The sequence below is a fragment of the Pseudonaja textilis genome, chromosome 12 (genome assembly GCF_049901715.1).
Source record: "Pseudonaja textilis isolate UNSWEBS1 chromosome 12, rPseTex1.2, whole genome shotgun sequence".
Classification (NCBI taxonomy): domain Eukaryota; kingdom Metazoa; phylum Chordata; class Lepidosauria; order Squamata; family Elapidae; genus Pseudonaja; species Pseudonaja textilis.
This window is the reverse complement of record NC_142001.1, coordinates 11,971,228-11,982,853: the sequence shown is the minus strand read 5'-3', so window position 1 is coordinate 11,982,853 and position 11,626 is coordinate 11,971,228. Positions and strand designations below refer to the sequence as shown.

General features: G+C 44.6%; 1 protein-coding gene and 1 long non-coding RNA gene across 2 annotated transcripts; one reads left to right on the top strand and one right to left on the bottom strand.

Moving 5' to 3' along the window:
* Window positions 1-5,545, bottom strand: MARS2 (methionyl-tRNA synthetase 2, mitochondrial). The gene is made up of 3 exons (XM_026702972.2): window positions 5,214-5,545; window positions 3,551-3,885; window positions 1-2,457 (listed from the first exon to the last, which is right to left on the bottom strand). The coding sequence occupies exons 1-3, from the start codon at window positions 5,473-5,475 to the stop codon at window positions 1,291-1,293; spliced, it is 1,764 nt and encodes a 587-aa protein (XP_026558757.1). The 5' UTR covers window positions 5,476-5,545; the 3' UTR covers window positions 1-1,290.
* An 80-nt stretch (window positions 5,546-5,625) lies between these two features.
* LOC148124785 (uncharacterized) lies at window positions 5,626-9,855 on the top strand. The gene is made up of 4 exons (XR_015745066.1): window positions 5,626-5,783; window positions 7,072-7,211; window positions 8,255-8,351; window positions 9,634-9,855. It is a non-coding gene; the product is annotated as an uncharacterized LOC148124785 (long non-coding RNA).
* The last annotated feature ends 1,771 nt before the right edge of the window (window positions 9,856-11,626 follow it).

Here is an 11,626-nt window from a genome sequence, read left to right as displayed (position 1 = left end):
AAGGACTGTGCAGTTTGTTGCCATGTCGGAAGGTTTTGGCAATGCATGGTGAAATACAAACTCTGATATTTTCAATCTTTAACATTGTGCTCAACATAAAAGTTGTTTTCCTTCAACACGGTTATTTCGATTGAGTAGAACGCTCATTCTTTACTTAATCTTCTTAATTCCATACATCTTGAGAAGACACATATTGTCGAAATTCAAGTGAATTACACTAGAATATAAAAAAAAGGTAACCCCACAAGGCACGGAAAGCTAAAAATAACAACTCAGACATCTGAGTTAGTTGCATATTATATGAATCCTTTCCCCCCTTATTTTAGTTCACCCTGACTGCACATTCTCAGAAGTTTTAGTTCCCCGTTCTTCTCTTTTTTTAAAAAAAACAACAACTTAAGAATCTGCACCAGGAGACAAGTTCCTTGTGTATCCAATGAAGTATTCTAAAAGTAGAGGTAAAATAGAGGGGTATGTGCCCCTTCCACATACGTGCTAGACGTTTCCGGCTCTAGGGGGCAGTGCTCATCTCCGTTACAAAGCCAAAGAGCCAGCGCTGTCCGAAGACGTCTCTGTGGTCATGTGGCCAGCAGGACTAAACCCCAGAAGGAGCACGGAAGGCTGTTACCGTCCCACCAAAGTGGTCCTTATTTCTCTACTTGCATTTTTTACATGCTTTCGAACCACTAGCTTGGCAGAAGCTGGGACAAGTAACGGGAGTTCACTCCGTTATGCGGCGCTAGGGCTTCGAACCGCCAAATTGCTGACCTTTCTGATCGACAAGCTCAGCAACTTAGCCCCTGAACCGCCAAAGAACAGAACCAAGGTGGAGAACCTATGGCACGCATAGGTAGCACGGAGAGCCATTTGTGCAGGTACGCGAGCCCCAGCCAAACCTACTTGCACTGCGCATGCACGCATCTCCCAGCTGATTTTCGGCCTGTTTGAGGCCATTTTCGCTCTCCCGGGGGCTTGAGGGAAGCCTCTGGAGGCCAAAAGAACAGGCCTTCCGGAAATACCAGAAGTGCCAAAACGGGCCCATTTTCAGCCTCCCGAGGCTTCTCTCGAGCCCCTGAGAGGACGAAAACGGTCTGGGAGGTGCATGCTGGGAGGTGCACGCATGCGCAGTACAGGTAAAGGGGTGGGGGTGTTGTGCGTGCATGTGCAGGGGGCGCATTGCATTGTGGGTGCGAGCACACGTGCCTTATCGGCACACCACAACAAAAAGGTTCGCCATCACTGGAATAGAAATATTCTATTCTATTCTATTCTATTCTATTCTATTCTATTCTATTCTATTCTATTCGCCGGCTTCAGGTTTTTCTCAAGCCTGGGAAAGAGGAGGCCAGGATCCGGCCCCAGCTTCCTGCCTTCAAAGGGGCATCTTCTGCCATGATAGCGGGGGAGGAAGTCCAAATCTTTTAGAGATCTTTCCGTAGGAGAAACGCCCAACCGTGAGAGAAGTTTGTCAGCCATGGCCGGGACCACCGGTTGCAGCAGGAGCCCGTATACCCGAAGGCATTCCAGAGCCACGTGGAGAATGGTTTCTTGCCACTCTCTCTCTGCGGGATCCTCCCGGCGTAGCTTCCACGGCCTGTGCCTCTGGACGAAGCCGTTGGTCTGCCTCACGCACTCCGTGATGGATTCCAGAGCCTTGTAGATCTGGAAGCGATCGAAAAAGGCGCTCACTGTCACGGGCAGGCTCTCGACCGACGACACCAGCTTGTAGTCCTCTGTTAGGGCCTTGCCAGATCTGTTTGGAATCTCCACATCCCTAGGGAAGCAGGTCTCGGAGAAGAGGGGGTAAGCCCCCCTGGGATTCAGGGCAGAGGCCGTGCACCTGTTCAGGAGGCCCCCTAAGGCGTCGGCCAGCTCCGAATTGAGCAGCTTAACCACCTTCTCGTCGTAGTAATCACAATCCCGCTCCGGAACCCCCTGTCTCAGCAGGAAGTACCGAAAACCATCGACCGTGTACTGCCGGAAGCACTCCTTTGGATCAACCACATTGCCCAGGCTCTTGGACATCTTCTGGCCTTCTGCCGTCCAATGAGAGTGGACCCAAATCCGCTGGGGGGGCTCCAGGCCTGCAGCCATCAGCAAAGCAGGCCAATAGACGGCGTGGAACTTGAGAATGTCCTTGCCCACGATGTGGCAAACGGCGGGCCACCAGGCCCCATGCTTCTCAGGGTAACCTACCACCGTCAGGTAGTTCACCAGGGCATCCACCCAGACATAGATGGTTTGGGTCGAGTCCCCAGGGACAGAGATGCCCCAGTGCAGCCGGGTTCGGTCACGGGATACAGAGAGATCTGGGAGATCCCCTTCCAGACCCTGGAGGACCTGCTGATAGTAGGGCTCGGGGGTGATGGCGCCCTTATTCTCGCACAGCCATCGCTGCAATGGCTCCTGGAACTTGGACAGCTGGAACATGTAGTTTTTCTCCCTGGTCCAGTGCACCTAAGATGCAGGAGGGAAGTTATCACAAGGTTTTTCCTGGTTTCATCAGCCTCTCCCATACAGTATGTATTTACCCAAGCATTTATATCAGAGGTCTCCAAACTTGGCCATTTTAAGAATTGTGGACTTCGGCAACTCCCAGAAATCTGGGACAAGTCTTAAAGTGGCCAAGTTTGGGGACTCCTGATTTATATTAATGTCTATTTTTCCTTCTTTAGAGGTGAAGGCCGCACGCATGCACCAGAAAGCTTGCCTCTCACCAAGGATCTTGTCTTCCTAGCTTCAAAAAGCTAGCAGCTCCAGCGCCTCCAGTCTGCTTTTTCACAGCTTTCTTGGGCCACATCTTTTCTTCACACTATCCCACTTTTCTATTCTGTTAATCTTTGTTTATCCGTCTGATGTAACGCCGAAGGTGTCGGCTTAGATACCAGGGGACAGTGAGTTCTAGGCCTCCCTCAGGCACGAAAGCCAACTGGGCGATTTTGAGCCCGTTGTTCTCTCAGTCCAACCTCCCTCAGATTGTTGTGGGGGGAAAAGGTAGTGAAAGGAGTATGAGGTATATTCACCGCCTTGACATATATAACACACACACACACACACATATATGGAGTAATCAAATAATAATAATAATAATAATAATAATAATAATAATAATAACTGTAGATTATATAGATATGGGTTCTCCAATATAGACATGGGACACATTATTATTACGGACAGTTTGGTGCAGTGCTCGAAGGGCTGGCCTAGAACCCAGGAGACAGTGAGTTCTAGTCCTGCCTTAGGCACGAAGCCAGTTTGGTGACTTTGGGCCAGTCTCTCTCTGAGCCCCACCACTTTTGTGAGATAAATAGAAAGAGGAAGGTGCATTAGGCATGAATTACCTAAAAAGTAATACAGGCGGGAGAAACATATAATAAATAGATAAAATATTATGCTATGTGGTACTTGTGCGTTATTGGCTGGCTATGTGAAGAAAGCACCACACAGAGTAACTGGATTCACACAACTCTACGACTAAACCATGTGCATGAAGGCAAAGCAAGCTGAGTAAAGGCACTAAGAGAACTTGCCAGGGTACATTGTACCATACCTGGTGCCCACTCTCTATGGAAACCATCTGCTTGCTCCCTTGGGCATCAACAGACTCTGTCACCTGAGAGGCTGCCAAAAAGCTCTCTTCTGCTGTGCAATACCACCCTTCGTAGTCAGCTTGATAGAGCCAGCCACCATCCTGCAAGGCAGCCCAGAAGCACTCCACAGCCTGCCGGTGCCGTAGTTCCGTAGTGCGGATAAAATCGGTGTAGGAGATGTCCGCCTGTGCAAAGAGCTCCCGGAATTTGGCCGATACACGGTCACAGAACTCTTCCGGAGAAATGCCGGCAGCTGCCGCTGCTGTCTGAATTTTCAAGCCATGTTCATCCGTTCCTGGCAAAGGAAACAGGACAGGTTAAGAAGCCAAGAGGCAGCCTTCCCCATCCTGGGCTGGGAGGGCTACTACTTCAAGAGTCATACCAACGAGATGAGCAGCTATATAAATTTGAATAATACATAAATGCTTTCATTCCCAGCAAGCAAGGCCAAACCTGCAAACAGGGCTCCCAGAATCTTTATAGAGGCTGTGGAAGCTTATACAATGAACAAAAAGTTTGAGACTTTCTCACACATAAATGCATGGTTTATTGAAGAAATGCTACTAACTTTATTCACATCTAATGCCATCAGCCAGGATGGAAAAACTCATCAGAAAAGTGAGGTTACCAAAAGGGATGTTTGCCAATTTTCTGAGGGGAAACAAGACACTCTGGAAAAACAAGGTTGTTTTGTATTCTATTTAAAAAGTCATTCCCACCAGTAAAAATTCACTCCTAAAGAGATGAGTGTGAGGTAGCAAGTCCCCCCACTAGTAAAAAATCAGAGATGCAATGTTAGGGCAAGGGTCTTCAAACTTGGCCAGTTTAAGACGTGTGGACTTCAATTCCCAGAATTCCTAAGCTAACATGACCAGAAGAGGAATTCTGGGAGTGGAAGTCCACACGTCTTAAACTGGCCAAGTTTGAAGACCCCTGTGTTAGGGTGTCATGTATGAGTTTCCATCAACCTAGCCTTCAACTACAACAAGACTATTGCAAAGGACTGGAGCATGATAATATGCGGCCCACTTTTCTTTGCACCAATATTCATCACGCCAACACTCCAACACTGTGCATAATATATTGTACTGCAATAAGGCTAATGCAGTAGTTTTTCAACCTAGGCAATTCAGCTGAGTGGACTTCAACTCCCAGAAGTCCCCAGGCCATACATCTTAAAAGTTGGCCAGCTTGAAAAACTCCGCCTAGTCCTACCTAGACCAAACGTTGCTGGAAATGCAAATAGAAAAGAAAGACGAAGGACTTGCTTCTCCCTTTATAGCGCTTTTTATGCATCCTTGCTAGAAGGAAACCTATTTTTGAACTCGTGATTCCCTAAAGCTTCCTCCAGGTTTATTTTAGTTTCATCCAGGAGTTTCTGGCCGACTCCCTTGCTTTGCAAAACAGACTACTACTCCATTCATAGTATATCTTTTGCATCCTGGTTAGAAATAAACCTATTTTTTGGAAGCCCCCGTGCCTCCACACGTGAAAGCAAACACGCGGGTTCCCTAAAGCTTCCTCCACGTTGATCTAAGTTTCACCCAGGAGTTCCTAGCCGACGCCCTCGCTTGCAAAGCAGACCGGCGGCTTCAAAAACCCCTTGCACAAGGCTCCGCAAACCTGTAGCCAGCCGCCCTCCCTCGCAGCCCAGCAACTCCCGATGCCGGTGCAGAGCATCAGCCAGGACGGCCGAGTAGAGATGCCCGATGTGGGGCGGCCCGTTCACATAGAAGATGGGCGTGGAGAGCAGCAGCAACCGCCGCCGGGACCCGCAAGAACTCCGCCGGAGACCGCCGCCCGGCTGCTCCGCCAAGCGCCGAAGGAGCCCCGGGCGGAGAAAGCAGCGCGCGGCGCGAGCGTGGAACACCTGCATCGCCGGCATTTGCCCGGGACGGCCCCGCCCCTCCTTCGCTCCTCCGGCCACGCCCACCGTCCCCCCGCTCGAGGAGCAAAGGATAGAGTGCCGGATACCTAGAGCGGCGCGCCCGCGCGCCCCCGCAAGGACAAAGCGGGCGAGCGCTGGCGCGCCTGCGCACGAGAGGGCCGTTCTTGGGAGCGGACGGAAGGACAGCCGCTGAGGAGCTTGTCAAGGTCCGCCGCTTGCAGCCGACCCCGCCGCCGTCATGTCCCGCTTGGGAGCCCCCCTGCTGCGGGCGGCGGGCCCAAGGGCGCGTTTCCTGGAGGGCCCAGGTGAGCGGGGCATCGCCGTGAGGGGCGACAACTTGAAAAGGTGTCGGGGAGGCGGGGCTTATCGAGGGGGCGGGGCTTGTGCGGAAGCAGTGGAAACCCTCCCCCCCCCCGCATAGTCCTTTCGTCCCTAACGGTGGGGGGGTGGGATCGTCTGGACCGTGGGGGGAGGATTTCTCTTGCTTGGGGGCTTCTTTAGTGGTCCTCATTTGCTCATCCCAGCCCGCTCCCCAAAGCCCCCGCCGGGACCCCCCCCCACTCCCACCTCCCGAGCGAAATCCAGTGGCCGCGAGTTCCGCAGGATCCGCTAAACGCCCTGGCTGCCCGTCCGCTCGACGCCAAGGTCGCGTGACAGGCGCAGGGCGGAAGTGGGTGCCCTTAAATTTACACAGAGGCATATATTAATGTAATGCAATTAATATAATATAATATATAATATAATGTTATGTTATATATTGTAATGTAATATATATTATATATAATATGTATATTATGTAATATATAATATATATAATATATAATTATAATATATAATATAGTGTGTGTTATGTTATACCTGGTTAATGTTTATTATATGTTTATGTTTATTATATTTATTATATATTAATTAAGGCGAGTACTCCTTCTGAGGAACATTACAACAGCCGCCTTCCAATGCTTGATTAAAGAGCTATGTTTTCACTCAATTTCTGAGGATTGCGAAGAAGGGACATGGGAATGCTGTCCCAGAGGAGGGGAGACGGCACCTTAAAAAAAAAAAAAGCATGTTTCTAGGACCCCATGGGTGACACTCTCTAATCAAGGGGATGAATGAAGAGCCAGGCCTATTAGATTTAACTGGTGGGCAGATATTTATTGACCAAATGTATTTGCCTCCCATTTCGTGGTTCTGGCAACCCTGAGCGGCTTAGATCAGGATAAAAAGATGTACAACAATGATTGTAAATATAAAAATGAATTAAAATGACAAGCAAGCTAAAATAACAAGGGCTTGGAGGGGGAGCTGCAGGGTGCTTCCTCTATTAGTGTATCAATTCCCCTCCAGCCAGCAGCTTCTCCTTCAGGGTCCCATGTAAGCTTGCAGAATCATGGGAGATACTGCCACAAATGTTCTCGTTTTCTGACCTGGTGCCTACCCAACCATTGTATGATGTCAACCAGTCATCTTCAGCCTACTAACTGGTTGTAATGGGAGCAGAGCCTGCTTGTGGGAGACTTGGCCTTGTTTTCATCCATGCCTTATGAAAGTGCATCATTGACAATCTTCCTTCTTAATAAATTGTGTTTCCAGGCCTCTTTCAGCAATGGAAGGCTCCCTCAAAAGCACCACCCTGCAGACAAATGGCCACCTCTAGCTTTGCATGGCGGCACAACAAAACACTCTATACTGTCATAGCAACGGGCCTCTTTGGAATTGGAAATGTGTTCTATGTAAGTAGAGAAGCTTCCTTAGAGCAGGAGTCCAGGCTCTTCTAATATAGTGGTTACTGTCTGTTTCCCATGGGTCTCCCCCCTCTCCTCCATATGGCTTTCTCTGCAGAATCTTAAGAGGAAGCTTAAACCTAAGGAGTCCGTGGTGGGCTTGGCTGAGCCTTGCCCTTTCTCCTCTCATTGTTTCAGTTAATTTCCTAGAAGGTCCCTCGGAAGACACAGAGAAATGAAATAAATGCCTTCTCGCTATCTGATGTATAAAAGTCAACACCTGCAGTCCTAGATGCTGCAGAAACCAGACAGTTTCCGTTTTTTAAAGAACCTGGTGTTGTACACTTTGGAAAAGTTGGTTGGATGCGGCCCTGACATCGGTAATGAGAATGCAAGGGCACTACTTCGTTATTCAGGAAATGTTTGTTGAGGCAGCCACTTAGAGAATGTCACTGATTTGAGTTTGGAAGGGTGATGGCAGGTGGCCTTTTCCTGTCCACCAAGGAAAAGATATTCCCTTCATCCAACTCAAATCTCATGTTGAAACAGACTTTCAAAGGATTGCTGTAGGCTTATGGCAAGCTTCTTTATCCCAGCTCAGTTTATTTGGCTGTTGACCTTCAAACTTTAGCATGCAAAACTGTTTTTAATTTGGAGATGTATGTACGGATTGGCAAACACCAAGTGAACATTACTTTGCTTTTTAAAACTGTCCATCACAGTCTCTACTTATCAGGCATAGGCAAGGGAATGGAGGGCGAATAGTTTTAAAGAAGTGTTCACACAACCACACTGGAAAGTTTTCTACCTTTCAGAACATAAATTTGCCATCGGTTTGAAACAGCTTAAGAACAGTTTGCATATTTTATTTATAGAAATTACTGTGCTTTCTTCTCCGTCTGATGATGCCAGCTTATTTGTTAGAGATTAAAATACTTTTATTTCTAAAATAGAGCTTTTTTAGTTATAGCAAAATACAAACTGGGAAAAGTTGGAGTTTCCCCCCTGCCCCCTATAGTATTATGTTAAATATTACTTTTTTGGTTGCACAGGGATATGAAATTATGAGCAGGGCTCGACAGCGCGATGTGGACCGTGCAGAGAGGTTCGCACGCATGGAGGCCCAATTGAGGGCTCATAACTATTAAGGTAGGAGTGAAGTTGTAACAAATTGGCTTTTTATAACTTGGATTTGTAGGCTTTCTACTCAGAGGAGGAACTCTTAAGTGGCCTTTTGTAGACTAAGCATGAACATTTCCATGGACTGCTGGTCTCCAACAATAATAAGTAAAGGACCAATCTTGAAGTGATTCTGGAGTAATTACACCCAGGGATTTAGGGATGAAACATTTAGTGCTTTGGAGCTTTGTCAAACTACATTCTCCCTTTATTGAGCTCTGTATGATCAAAGATGTCCAACACTTAGAGGCCAAGTGCCTCATCCGAATCTTTCTTTTTCTTTTTAAATAATTTTTATTAAAGTTTTACCAACCCCCCCCCACACAAATCATGTTTACAATTTTTGCAATTTATCATAGCATTGGTTTTCCCCATCTTCCCTTATTCATACCTACATATCTACATTATTTGTATTTACCTTATACTTTATTATTCCTGTTGTCTATTCAAACATACAATTTCTCCCAGACCGTATAAAATACTTTTTTTTCTTTCTCTTGTAACTCCATCATAGGCATATTGATTTCTGCACAATCCATAGTTTTTGTAATCAACATAGTGTCTGTGGGATTATCCTCTGATTTCCAATTTTGAGCATAGGCTAATCTCGCTGCTGTTAGAATATGTATTATAAGATATTCAATTTCTTTTTTATATTCGCTTCTAGTTATTCCTAATAAAAACATTTCCGGTTTGAGTTCTATTTTTTCATTTGTTATTTCTTCTAGCCAAATTCTAATTTTGTTCCAAAATTTTTTAACTTTGGGGCACAACCTCCACATATGAAAGAAGGTACCAGTTGTTGATTTACACTTCCAACATGTTGACTCATCCAAATCTTTCATTGGCAAAGTATTGTTTTCTTTCTCTGTTATTACTCCTGTGGAAGTTCATGTAGAATTATTTAATTCCTGCATGGTATGTTACAGATTAATTTACAATCATATTTTTTGAATGTAGTATGTTTATCTTTTTTTTTAATCCCACTGCCAGAACATGGGTCCCAGTTTCTACATTAAGTAAGGACCAATCTTCTCCAACCTATCACACTCTAAAAGTGTTGAATGGTCGCTCTCAAATCCAGCCAAGCAAAAAATAAATAAAAAATCCAAGAGCCAAGAATTTTATAGCATTCATAAAGCTAAAAGGAACATAAGCAAAATTGCCATTTGATCAGCCAATAAGAAATCTGTAGAAATTATGTTCTCTTACTACTAGTTGCAGCTTTGTTGACTTCCTATTCTTTTTCCAGGAGCTTGACAGCACCAGAAAGCTACATCCCCCCTGGTTCTTCAAAGTGGTAAATAATTAATATGGGGATTGTAACTCCAGAATACAGAAACAGCCATGAAGATCAGTTGAACACTGCAGTCAAAGATTTGGTGGCAGTTTCCTTACTTGAAACACAAAACTTTTCACAGTGACACAGTTGTATTTTGAAGCAGTGTCAAGTAATAAAAACATGTGGAAAGAATACAGAATCCTGTGCTATGTTACACAGCATACACATACACTGCGTTATGCTAGAAGACTTGGGAGTGATTGGGGATTTTTTCTTTTAACCTCTACATTTTGTCATCTATGAAGACAGACATGCATACATATGAATAGAAAGCACAGAAAAGCCTCTTTGTCTGTATAGCAATAGAGAAAAAATGGCTACTTGGCTTTATTCCTGTTGTCAAAACAATAACTTCAGTATCTTCTTTTAGCTCTGTTGTTTCATTCATATGAAATGAATCATCACTAAGATTTTTTCCTCCCCAAACATAATTTTTTAAAATAATTTTCCTGGTAATAAATGCTTCATATATTTGCAAAATATTCTCCACCTACCAGTTTCTTTGGGAGAGTGGGGAAAGGCATAAGAGGAACCATGGCAACAAAATCTGGTTGCTGCATGAAATATTTATGAATCTTGCTACCTTTGAGTGATCAGGATTAAAAAATACCAGAGGAGAATAACCTGAATCCTACAGTACTGATCTAAAACAATTGAGCATCCTGTGATAAAATCCTTGTCTTGGCAAATCAGAGGGCTAAACAGAACAATGGAGTAAATTTTCAATACACGCAACGAGTAGCTTATTTTTCTCGGTTAAAATATACCTGCTAGGTGGGAACAGGAGAGAGCAGTGAGAAGCGGTCTATCCAGTCATAACAAAATCTGCCCAGAGCTACCATACCTGGCTACAGAGCTTTTCTGGAAAAAAAAATGGTTTACTTAAGGGACTAAGCTAGGGTTGGTTTAGCCATTTTTATTGATGCAACATAACAAGATGGGGTCATAGTACATGGTAAACCATAAGCATTCGCACAACACCATAAGCCAAATTCAAATCAAAGCTTAACTCAGTTTCTTCCACATTCTGATCCATTTAATCTAGATTGAGCATTCCTTCTGCCCCCAATCAGCCCTTTCAGGGCCAAATATCAAAAGTAGACTAATCAAGGTGTTCCAAATGGATTTTCAGCAACCAGCCTTGACTTCAACAGGGCTCAGAAGCTGGATGATCTGAAGTCCTCTGTGCAGCCACATTCATCGCCCATGCTCCCATTGCGTTGCAACTGCATTTACTACTATTTCCCATAACACCGTCAAACTATTTAGTAAGACTCTATTACTATTACTATTCTCATCCTTCCTATTCCCTATCTCTTCCAACTTATAGCTATAACTGTGTTGCTTGAATCTTTAGAATAGAATTCTTTATTGGCCAAGTGTGGTTGGACACACAAGGAATTTGTCTTGGTGCAAGTACAATTTATATTGTTTTTTTTTGTTTCCTAGTATGATTTGATTGCTTATTTAGTAACGTATGACTATCATTAAGTGTTGTACCTTATGATTCTTGATGAATGTATTTTATTTTTTCTTTATGTATACAGAGAGCTTATGCACCAAAGACAAATTCCTTGTGTGTCCAATCACACTTGGCCAATAAAGAATTCTATTCTATTTTATTCTATATTCTATTCTATTCTCTTTTATTCCTATTCTGTTCTTCATTCCATTCTATTCTACATTCCATTCCATTCTATTCTTCATTCCATTCTATTCTTCATTCTATTCTATTCTATTTCTATTCTATTCCTATTGTTCATTCCACTATTCTATTTTTTTTATTTTATTCTATTTTATTTTATTCTACTCTTCATTCCATTATTCTATTCTATTCTATTCCATTCCATTCCATTCCATTCCATTCCATTCCATTCCATTCCATTCCATTCCATTCCATTCC